Raw genomic sequence first — 11,532 nt, 5'->3', positions numbered from 1 at the left:
AGTGATCTAATTTCCTCTCACATGGCCTCCCCTCTTAAAAGAGTCTACCACCTCCATTACTGCCATAGGCTGGTGACCACTACTTTTATACATGGACCTTTGGATGATATTTATGAAAAACATACCAAGACCTTCAACTTGAAACTCAATACCAGGAATAATATGTCAAAATTCTATGTTGGGCAAAAAACAATAACCCCATCTTGGAGACAATAACTACAAACTGAGCCCCAGGAACGACATTAGCTGTTTGTCTTTACCAACCTTTCCAAACTTCAGGCAGCAGAGGTGGGTGTAAGAATCCATTTCAGGGTTGTAGTGCATGAAACCTGAAACAAGACTTTTCTTTGGAGCTCAGAGCTTGTTCTTCTTTGTGATAACTGTCACCAGGCAGAAACCAAAAGCTCTCTACCCAAGTCAGATCTCACAGATCATGCTTCTATAGATTCCCTAGCATCAGGCAGGCAGAGACTAAAATGCATGTGGGGCAGAATTGATTTTCTCCTGCAACACTGCCAACATTATTGTGGGTTTGAAACAAACTACTATTAGGACTGTGCTGATCCCTACAATTGTGAAACATGGAAACCAGCTTAGCATCAGCCTTGGAGGCTAAGCTACCTGTTTCCCAACCTCGAGCATCATAGCTATCTGCAGACTCTTGCTTGCAAATGGAGCACACAGACCTGTTTTGGATAATGTCTAAAGACTTGTGCCCAAGTAGGATGGACTTGTGTTTGAGTCAGGTATGGCATGGGTTTGGGTGCTCCTCTGAAACTGTATAAATGCTTGTGACCATAGAAATCAGGCAGGTCCCAGCTTAGCATCAACACCAACAGCTAAGGGCAGCCTTCAACAATATACCCAATTGATTACTATCCATTTCACTAGGATTAGAAAAAGGTAGTAAGCACAGAATGTGCTCTGGCACTTAAGTGAGAGGCTGGTGAAACCTAATTCAAAGAGTACCCTGATGCTTCCATTCTCCAGGCCCCTCTGTGGCCAAAGGGGGAAAGAAAAAAAAATTGATTCATATGCCAGAAGGAGACACACTGCCCCAGACTTCTATTACAGCCAGCATCATCTGTATTTGGTTGCAATAATTTTACTATTTCAGAAATGAGCAGTGCATAATAGTGTGGGCCATGTTTCTAGCCCAGACCTGTGTTGGTCGTTTCAATATGTAATCCCAGGAATTGACACAACTTTCTTTGCATTGGTGGTCACAGACATGATGTAGTTACTAAACCTGATCCCTCCATGGTGATTCTGCCCAATGTTAGGCAGAGTCCTGCAATGCCTGACCATAAAGGAGGATTGTTGGCCTTCCTTTGCTCTAGAGAAAGAATCAGGGGGAGAAATGGAGAGGGAAAAGGTCATCAATGGTTTCTAAATTATTGTAACACAACAGAAAGAAATCCTGGTGTGGTATCGCACAGTAGAGTGACCATATAATATAGTCATGTACTTCACATTTAAAAATCTAAAATAAAATATTTGAATATTTTCACAATAAAGGAATGATAAATATTTGAAGAAGTTTATGTAAATCAAGTTAAATTTGATTTACATATTTCAGAAGGTATACAAAAATTCACATGGTAGCCCATTAAAATGTATTTTTATGTATCAGTTAAAACAAATTAAAATTTTAAAAACCTGAATGATATTTAATATTCTAAAAATTAAAATTATTCTTAGAATTTTCTATGGACTGATTTTTGTTTTCTCCTAAATTTGTCTGCTGATAACCTAATCCCCAATGTGATCATAATCTTTGGTGGGGCTTTTGAGAGGTCATTAGGTTTAGTACCAAAATAGATAGATAGATAGATAGATAGATAGATAAGTCTTAAGAAAATTCTATAGACACATAGAGAATAATTGAGGCTATTACAAGGCTACATAACAATTAATAAAATTATTTTTATATTCAAAAGTAGAACTGAATGTGGTGTTGTCTAATTATGTAATGAAACAATCCATCTTTTATCTACTACTGAATATATTAAATGTCTAATTTTAATGTAAAAAAACAATAATATCACTAGATAAAAATCTCAATAAACATTTTTGAGAAAATAAAATGAAAAAATATTATAACATTTAAACTACTAGAGTTCAAATGAAAATATAAAATGTCAATTAAAATGTTTTTCCTATATGTATCCTAGAAACAATCAATTGTTAAAAAAGCAAAACTGCCATATTAATAAAAACAATGAATAAAATGTGTAAGATGATGAGATTAGATCAATCCATCATCATGCATGAAACTGTCTTCATTTGAATGAAAAGATTATGTAAGAGGTAACAACTTGTTATTGGATAAAGATGAAAGACAGATTTACATTACTCAAATTAATCTTCCCCCAAACTAGGGAGCTAAGTATGGAGGCTTATCTAGAGAAAAAGAAAAGGAAAAAAACAAAATCAGAGATCTTAGCTTTGGATTATAATATAATATTTGTCTCAGAAAAACCCAATGACATACAGAAAGCCCCCCTGTGCCAGGCCAATAGTTTTGAATATAAAAATAATTTTATTAATTGTTATTGGACTGAGTTTCTAGACTGGCCTCTTTGCTAGTTGAGAAGTTTAGGTAAGTTCTGGCCTACATTACCACAGGCTAATAAGAGTTGCCTGAGGTCAGAATAAATTGTAGTGGCAGGCAGATCTCAGTGGCTTGGAATCCAGACTGGCATACCACCAGCTTCAGCAACTAAGGGATTCCAGTCTGATATATAATTTGACATGTTGAACCCAAGCCTAGAAAGCTACTTAGCCCTGTAATTGCTGTGATGGTCATGAGATTGAAGATTGCAACAGAAAATCTGTCTAGATTCATCTACAGGATTACTCTCCATGTCCCATATGAAGCCAAAATGCAAAGGCTAGAAAAATAAATATCTCTAATCCACAGACATTGATGCATACTCACAACAATTAGGAATAAGAAGGGAAATATTTTATTATCAAATGGGCAAACAAAGATGCCAGTGATTGACCCTAAAGAGATGAAAATATAAGATCTGTCAAAGAATTTATATTTATTTTTGAAGGGCTCATCAAATTGTCTGGAAACAGACAGAAACAAAGTAGAAAAATTTTGACAGAGAGACTGAAATAATAAAAACAAATTAACAATTCCTGAAGCTAAAAAATATAATGTAGAAAAATGAAAGTACAGTAAAAAATATTGTCAGCCAAATTGATCAAGTGGAAGAAATATCCAGTAAAATAAAAGACATTTTTTTTTGTAAATATATAGACAGAGAAGAAAATATAGAATGAAAAGGAATTAAAACTTCCAAGATTTAAGGGACAATACCAAAGGAGCAAATATACGAATCACTGGTATTTAAGTGAGAATAGAGAATATTAAATGAAGAGAAAGATTATTTTTAAAAAGTGCTGCAAAATTTTCAAAACTGGTTCTATATATATATCTCCAAGAAGTGGAAATTCAAAGATTTCCCATCTAATTGAATCCAAATAAAACTGTCTTGTAAGAGATTATAATCAAACTGTTAAAACTTAAAAAAAAAATCTTAAAAGAAGCTAAAGAAAATAAGTAAATAACAAAAAAATAAAATTCTGTAGGTAGCAATAGAATTCCCAGTAAAATTTTACAGTCAACAAAAGAATAATCATGCGTTTTGTCAGGGGGTGTTGGGTCAGGGTACATTTTGACATAAGTAACTGTTTTTAACATAAGTTTCGGGTTCCAGGAAAACAGAACTTAAACTTACAGAAAAGCAAAACTTAAACTTAACAGGAGAGCAAAACTTAAGTTTAACCTTTATATTCCCCACTTCTTTTTCTGAGTACTTCTAATCTTAGAAGTGACAGATTATTGAGGGGTATCACACTCTGTGTCTGCTAAAGGGACATACTGTTGTCTTATTACCATAAGTTTAACTTGTCCAATTTGAGCTTGGAGAAAGGAGACCACACTGTTGAGTAAACAGGGTCCCACAGTTAACAATAACATGAGGATTATTAAAGGACCAGCTAGGGCGGATAAGAGTGTAGTTAGCCAGGGGGATTGTGTGAACCAAGACTCAAACCATCCTTTTTGAGCCTCTCTCTCTCGTTGTTGCTCCTCAAGGCGTTTTCTTAATTTAGTCATTGATTCTTTGACTACCCCACTATGGTCAGCATAGAAGCAACATTTCTCCCTTAGGGCAGCACAGAGTCCCCCTTCCCTCATGAAGAGGAGGTCTAACCCTCGTCTATTTTGTAAAACAACTTTAGGGAGAGAGGTTAGGGACTCTTGTAAGGCTGTGATGGAGGTTTATAATGTTTTTAAGTCCTGATCTATTGCTGCTTGTAATTGGGCCATTTGTTGAGACCCATGGACCAGGGCAGCGGTTCCTGTACCCACTCCTGTAGCAACTCCTATTTCTAATAATATGGCTAAAGTGAGGGACACAGGTTCCCGGCGGAATCAGGTGGTATATCCCCTTATTTGATCTTCAAATGTATTTGCGTCATGATAGAGCACTCTGGGAAATATTTGTACCATTACACAATAATTTACAGAGTTGTTAAATATCTGGGCTGAAATGCAAGGAGTTAACCCTGAGTCACATGCCCACCAGGTTCCTTTCCAGCGAGGCTCCAGGGATGACACCTGATGTCGTCTTATATAGACGAAGTCTCCCACTTGGTATTGGTGTGGGGTCCCTTCGTCTCCAGGTTGGCAGGAAGCAGCCAGCTGTTTCCACAGGTACTGCTGGGTTTTTTCAAGAGCTTTAAGTCTGTCAAGCAAGGGAGTATGGAAGGAATCATTAAGTCTCAAAGTTGGGGTTAGGTCTCTTATTGGAGGAGGGGTACCATAGAGAACTTCATAGGGAGTAAGATTACATAAAGAGACTGAGGGAGTATTTCTTGAACGAAACAGTGTATAAGGTAGGAGCATAGTCCAATCTTTTATGCCGGTCTCTAAGCTCAATTTTGTTAAGGTCTCTTTAATAGTGCCATTCATCCTTTCTACCTGTCCTGAGCTCTGGGGTCTATAAACACAATGTAACTTCCAATTAATCCCCAGGGTCCTGTCCAATCCCTGACTTACCTGGGCCATGAACGCAGGTCCATTATTGGACCCTATTACCTTAGGCAGGCCAAATCTCGGGAAGATGTCCTCCAGGATCTTTTTGATTACCACTTGAGCTGTTTCTTTTTTCATGGGGAAGGCTTCAACCCACCCTGAAAAAGTATCTACAAAAAACTAGAAGATACTTAAGTCCATACCTTGCTGGCTTAATTTCAGTAAAGTCTATTTCCCAGAATTGTCCTGGTCTGGTCCCTTGTAGGCGCTTCCCTGTAGGAAGCTTGGAAGGGTAAGCATTAACCAATTGACAGACCCGGCAGGCTCTTATTATCCGTTTGGCTATTTCTTTTCGTTGTGTGCTGGTCAGTGGAAATTTCTGCTCTTGGTCCTTCAGGAATGCCTGTAGTTTTTTTGAACCAAGGTGAGTGAGTTGATGCACATCTTTAACATAGTGTAGGGCTTTTTGAAATTGCAGGCTAGGCCCGGTGGAGTCAAGGAGTTCAGTTTCAGTGTCCTCAGGTGTTAAATTGCCTGGGTACTCCGACGCAGTTAAATCTCCTGACTGTTGTTCCCCAGGTGAGGAAAGTGTTAACATGGTTACTCCGGTCAGAGCTGCCAACTTAGCTTCCTCATCTGCCCTTCTGTTTCCGACCGCCACGGGATCATTTCCCTTTTGGTGCCCTGGGCAGTGCACTATAGCTAGTTCTTTGGGGTTTTGCACTGCTGAGAGAAGGCGGAGAATCTCATCTTTGTTTTTTATTTCTTTTTTGGCCGAGGTTAATAGCCCCCTTTGCTGATAAATAGCCCCATGTATATGGGCTGTAGCAAACGCATATCGGCTATCAGTATATATGGTGGCCTTTTTGCCTGCTGCTAGTTCTAATGCCTTCATAAGAGCGATCAGCTCTGCCTTTTGTGCAGATGTCCCTTACGGGAGACTAGAGGACCAGATGACTTTTGTCCTGCTAACTACTGCTGCCCCAGCTCGCCGCTTACAGTCCTGGAGGAAGCTGCTGCCATCCATAAACCACACGACTTCAGGATGGGGCAGTGGCTGATCCTTTAGATCCTGTCGTATACTGGTCTCTTCTGCCAGTATATGTTGACAGTCATGGATGACAGGCTCTGATGATTCTTCAGGTAGGAGTGTGGCTGGGTTAAGTGGGGCTGGGGGTCCCAGTGTTATTCTGTCTTTGTCAAGCAACAGGCTCTGATAGTGAGTTATTCTAGAGTTTGATAGCCATCTGTCTGGAGGCTAACGAATGATGTTCTCCAGGGAATGAGGGGCTATAATGGTTAGCTTCTGTCCCAGCGTTAATTTATCAGCATCTTTTATTAGAAGGGCCGCTGCTGCTAAAGCTTTTAGGCAATGGGGCCACCCGCTAGCCACTGGATCTAGCCTTTTGGACAGGTAGGCTACAGGTCTCTTCCAGGGCCCTAAAGTCTGAGTGAGCACTCCTCGGGCTATTTCTTTTTTTTTTTTTTCAATGTAAAGAGTAAAGGGCTTTTCTACATCCTGAAGTGCTAGAGCTGGAGCAGATAGCAGTGCCTTTTTAATATCATTAAAAGCTTGCTGATGTTTGGGGGTCCATTGGAATTGGGTGTTTGCCTTCAACAGTGGGTACAAAGGAGCGGCTAGGGATGCAAACCCAGGAATCCATAATCTACAAAAGCCAGCAGTCCCAACAGACTCTCTAAATTGCCTCCTATTAGATGGGGGCGGTATCTGCACAACAGTCTGTTTTCTGGGCCCTGTGAGCCATCTTTTGCCATCTCTAAGGGAATAGCCCAGGAAAATAACTTCTTGCTGGCAGATTTTAGCCTTTTTGGCAGAAGCTCTATATCCAAGCCGAGCAAGCTCGGATAATAGTGCTCGTGTTTCAGACTCACAGTTTTCCTTGGTGTCAGCTGCCAGCAGCAGGTCATCCACATATTGAAGCAGGGTGACTCCTGGGTGTGTAGTCCTGAAGTTATTGAGGTCCCTGTGGAAGGCTTCATCAAAGAGAGTGGGGGAGTTTTTGAACCCCTGTGGGAGTCTAGTCCAGGTTAGTTGGCCAGATGTTCCTGTTTCTGGATCCACCCACTCGAAAGCAAACAGTAGCTGGCTATCTTTATGTAAAGGCAAACAAAAGAAGGCATCTTTTAAGTCCAGGACAGTATACCATTTTCATTAAGAATTTAGAGTACTAAGCAGATTATATGTATTAGGTACTGTGGGGTGAATGTCCTGTACTCTGTTGTTGACTTCCCTTAAGTCCTGCTCAGGATGATAGTCTCCTATAGTTTTCTTTACTGGCAGTAGGGGAGTGTTCCAGGCCAATTGGCAGGGCCTTAGGACCCCTAGAGCCAAGTATTTTTGAATATGAGGCCTTATTCCATTTTTAGCTTTTTTGTTTAGAGGATATTATTTAATATTGATTGGGGAGGCAGAGGTTTTTAATTTCACTACTATCGGAGGCTGTTTGACTGCTAAACCTAGTCCAGCAGTATCTGCCCAGGCATAGGGGTAATTTATTATCCATTTTGGGGGTAGCTTGCCCGTTTGATCAGTCTTAGAGGGCATGAAGAGTTGATGTTCATCATCTACTGACATAGTTAAAGCTGTGACTATGGGAGTCTTTACTGAAGGGTTCAGAAACTCCACTTGGGGACCATCAGGGTTAAAGGTTATTTTGGCCCGGATTTTGGTGAGCAGATCTCTGCCCATCAATGGGGTCAGACATTCTGGGATTACCAAGAAAGAGTGATGAATTTTACCCTTCCCCAAGTCCATAGTCCTCTTAGTTGTCTAAGCCTGATATTTACTGCCATTAGCCCCTTGAACTAGTGACCTCTTGTTTGATAAGGGGCCCAATGGATTAAGGGCTGAGTATACTGCTCCTGTGTCCAGTTTGAAGTTTACTGGGGTCCCCTCCACTTCAAAAGTTACCCTGAGCTCGGGGAGGGGGTCCGAGCCCTGACTCCCCTAATCATCTTCCAGGGTTAGGATGGCTGGCTGGCGTGACTGTTTCCTTTTAGGGCATTCTCTGGCCTAGTGTCCCTTTTTCTTACAGTAAGCACATTGGTCTGAAGCCAAGGGCGATTTTTGGCGTGGGCCCAGGTACCCTTTTCTGTCTCCTTGCTTTTTAACTTCTAGTCTGTCTGCTGCTGTGACCAGGACCTTTGCCAACATCTTAGTCTGTCTTTTATTCCTTTCACCTTCCTTCTTTTCCCTTTCTTTCTCCCTTCTTTGTTCTTTTTCTTCCTCTGTCTCCCTTTTATAATACACTTTCTCAGCCTCTCTGACTAAATCTCTTAAAGTCATATCTTGTAGTCCATCTAAACGTTGTAGCTTTTTTTTTTTAATATCTAGGGCAGCTTGCCCGATGAAGGCCATTGCAACAGATGCCTTTTGGTCCTCTGCCTGAGGATCAAAAGGAGTATATCTCCTATATGCTTCCATAATTTTCTCTAGAAACATTGAGGGTGACTCATTAGGCCCTTGGATAATCTCTCTTACCTTGGCCAGATTAGTTGGCCGTCTGGCGATAAGTGGACAGATGCTCCCTACCTTCGAGGGTGTTGGGATCCCAGTTGGGTCTGTTCAGGGGAAAGGCAGCTTCAATTAGATTGGGAAGTTGGGTTGGTTGTCCATCTGGTCCAAGAATATTTTTGCTAGATTCCAGGAGGATCCTCTCTCGTTCCTCAGTTGTGAAGAGGGTCCCTAGAAGCTGTTGGCAATCATCCCAAGTAGGCTGGTGTGAAAACATCAGTGACTCTATTAAACCTGTGAGTCTGTGGGATCTTTAGAAAAAGGGGGATTATTATTTTTCCTGTTATATAGATCAGAAGAGGAGAAGGGCCAATATTGGTAAACTTGTATTTCTCCCCCTTGTCCATCATCAATCATTGGCCCATAGGGGCGGAGGGGGAGCATTACTGGAGCATCAGGATTCTTAATTATTCGCCGTCAGCAGGTTCCCCCTGCTGGCCCAATTTCCTCTGATGGAGGAGGAGTTGGGGTTACCGTAAGGGAGTCATCTGGAGCAGTTTCCTCTACTGAAGGGATCGGATCTGCTTCAGGGGAATTGTCTATAGGACATTGGGAGCTGAGGGGCAAGGGATATGGGGGTGGAGGAGGGGAATCTAGTAAGGTTAGATCCTGAGATTCAGGGAGGATGGAGGGAAGAGGGGGAGGAAGAGGAGAAGGAGTGGAGGGTTTGAGGGACAGAATGGTGGGAGTAGAGGTGGAGGCAGGTACCAGAAAAGGTTTCACCCATGAAGGGGGAGATTCACAGAGGTTCTGCCAAGTGAGAATATATGGCTGTTGATCTGGATGACCATGTGGCCCTGGCTGGAAGACAATATTTCTGACTTTTCGGATTAGAGGGAGGTGAAAGGATCCTTCTGGGGGCCATCTGACTCCGAGAGTGGGCCATCTGATGTACAGAGAGTCTGCCAGGTCCGGTGTTTCACTGAAAAAGAGAGATTCTGGGCCCTTGAGTGGACTTTAGTCCAATGATCAAGGGTCAAAGACAGGGGAGTTGAGGTACCTTGTCCCATAATGAGGGATATGCAAACAGTGAAAGTAATGACACAGACAACAAAGACAAACAATAAACGTCCACCACAAGTTTGAAATAGAAACCAAAACTGAGTAGCCAGCAGAAACTGACGGGCTGGCAACAGAGTCACTGAGTCTGAATCAGTGGCAAAATACACCTGAGCTGAGGGCTCTTCTGTCCCTCGCATCGGGGGCACTTCCATCCCTCGATTTCCCGAGTCCACCAAGGCGTCCCCTGGGGATGTGGCCTGTGGCTTCTGGACACGTCTGTCCACCACCGTCAGGGAGAACTTATGCTCTCCGCCAACAGCCACCTTGCCAAGCCCTAAAATTAAAAGTCCTGAGCGATCGCAAAGAAGAAAACAAAATCAAAACAAAAAGGAGGCGCCTTACTTCCCCCAAGAAATGTCCGTTGGGGTCTTTCGTCCGCCGCTGCCGAATCCCGGACAAGCCCCCAAATGTTAGGGTTGGGCAAACGTTGGAGGAAAGGACCACCAAGAGACTGTCTCATGCAAAAGCAAAGGGGTTTATTGGACCAGCATGCTGGGGCTCAGAGTTCTCCTGAGAGAAGCTGGAGCCCTGAGCACAGCTTAAGCAGAGTTTTTATGCAGTGTTTAAACAGGGAAGTTCATATGGCAGTTAGGGTGCGAGGGTGGGATTGTTACAAAATAACCATTACAGAATAATCATGCGTTTTGTCAGGGGGTGTTGGGTCAGGGTACATTTTGACATAAGTAACTGTTTTTAACATAAGTTTCGGGTTCCAGGAAAACAGAACTTAAACTTACAGAAAAGCAAAACAAACTTGACAGGAGAGCAAAACTTAAATTTAACCTTTACACTTTTTCAAGGTGATGAAGCATAAAACAAACAAACAAACAAAAACACTTAGAAATAGATTCTACCTAGCAAGGGTGTCTTCCAAAAATGAGGAAATTTTTAAAGTTAATTAAATAAAGTTTTCTCAGACTACCAAAACAGAGCGAGTTCATCACTACCACAATTTTCTTTCAACTATTAAAGGGAGTTATTCAAGCTGAAAGAGAAGAATTTGAACAAGCAACACAGTAACATTTAGAAGTATAACACTCACTGGTAAAAGTAAATACACAAAGTGAGAATAATCTAATAATATGATTTTGATGTAAAAATAACTTATACATGAAGTATGGAGGTTAACAGACAATAGTAAAATAATGATTACAATAATTTTAAGTTATATGGAATATAAAAATGTAAAAACTCTGATAAAATTTAAATGAGATGGCTTTGCTTTTTTCTTTGCATCCAAATTTACTTTTTGTAAACTCCATTTACAAAACAAAAATCAATAATAGATACACTAAAAATAAAAATTAAAAAATGGCAATTCAGAACATACTACTTGAAAAAAAAAATCACATCACCACAAAGGAAGACAATAAAAAGAAAGAGCTACCAAAAGTAGAGAATAATTAATAATGGTAGTAGAAAATACCTACATAAAATTACCTTGACTATAAATGGATTAAATTCTAACAATTAAATAATATAGAATGGCTGAATGGACGAATCAATTTTTTAAAAAATTCAAAAAGCCAAACATATATGCTGCATATAAGAGACCCACTTTACCTGTAAGAAAAAAGTTGGAAAGTAAACAGATGGAAAATGATATTCTATGCAAATGTTTAGCAAATTATAGCACAATTATCTATTCTTCTGGCAGAAAAAGTAGATTTTACATCAAAAGAACAAAAACAAAGAAAAACGATTTAAATTAAGAAAAAAAAGACAGCAATTATAAGTATATACGCTTTCAATTTTAAAGTACTTAAATAAGTAAAGTACTATAGACTCTAAGCAACATAGTGAGACTCTCTTGAAAAAAAAATGGGAATGGTTAAAATTGTGGAATAGTTGTGAAGCACCCCTGGATTCAAACCCCAGAACC

At 40.4% G+C, this 11,532-nt stretch overlaps 2 protein-coding genes and 1 long non-coding RNA gene across 3 annotated transcripts in view; 1 reads left to right on the top strand and 2 right to left on the bottom strand.

The window, feature by feature from the left end:
• Window positions 1–3,352: 3,352 nt before the first annotated feature.
• Window positions 3,353–5,948, bottom strand: LOC124108921 (uncharacterized). The gene is made up of 2 exons (XM_046467460.2): window positions 5,257–5,948; window positions 3,353–4,763 (listed from the first exon to the last, which is right to left on the bottom strand). Exons 1-2 carry the CDS (start codon window positions 5,946–5,948, stop codon window positions 4,451–4,453), a joined length of 1,005 nt encoding a protein of 334 aa, XP_046323416.1. The 3' UTR covers window positions 3,353–4,450.
• Window positions 5,949–6,061: 113 nt separating this feature from the next.
• Window positions 6,062–11,532, top strand: part of LOC131423200 (uncharacterized) — an 86,963-nt gene continuing 81,492 nt past the window's right edge. Inside the window, exon 1 of the long non-coding RNA XR_009224296.1 lies at window positions 6,062–6,196. This is a non-coding gene — a long non-coding RNA (uncharacterized LOC131423200). The remainder of the gene's footprint in view (window positions 6,197–11,532) is intronic.
• LOC131423198 (uncharacterized) lies at window positions 6,175–10,394 on the bottom strand. Its single transcript, XM_058570823.1, has 2 exons — window positions 8,607–10,394; window positions 6,175–7,165 (listed from the first exon to the last, which is right to left on the bottom strand). The coding sequence occupies exons 1-2, from the start codon at window positions 8,803–8,805 to the stop codon at window positions 6,312–6,314; spliced, it is 1,053 nt and encodes a 350-aa protein (XP_058426806.1). The 5' UTR covers window positions 8,806–10,394; the 3' UTR covers window positions 6,175–6,311.

Source organism: Marmota monax, unplaced genomic scaffold (genome assembly GCF_021218885.2).
Source record: "Marmota monax isolate L192 unplaced genomic scaffold, Marmota_monax_Labrador192_F-V1.1 WCK01_AAM20220418_F8-fsc00241, whole genome shotgun sequence".
NCBI classification, from domain to species: domain Eukaryota; kingdom Metazoa; phylum Chordata; class Mammalia; order Rodentia; family Sciuridae; genus Marmota; species Marmota monax.
The sequence above is the reverse complement of the archived record's forward strand: the minus strand, read 5'-3'. Positions and strand labels throughout refer to the sequence as shown.

Coding starts and splice junctions, on each gene's coding strand:
- LOC124108921 (XM_046467460.2), bottom strand. CDS start 5,948: ATGAAGGCATTAGAACTAGCAGCAGGCAAAAAGGCCACCATATATACT. Junction 4,764..5,256: donor ACTGAAATTAAGCCAGCAAG/GTATGGACTTAA, acceptor CTTGCTTGACAG/ACTTAAAGCTCTTGAAAAAA.
- LOC131423198 (XM_058570823.1), bottom strand. CDS start 8,805: ATGTTTTCACACCAGCCTACTTGGGATGATTGCCAACAGCTTCTAGGG. Junction 7,166..8,606: donor GGATCCCAACACCCTCGAAG/GTAGGGAGCATC, acceptor CTTTACATAAAG/ATAGCCAGCTACTGTTTGCT.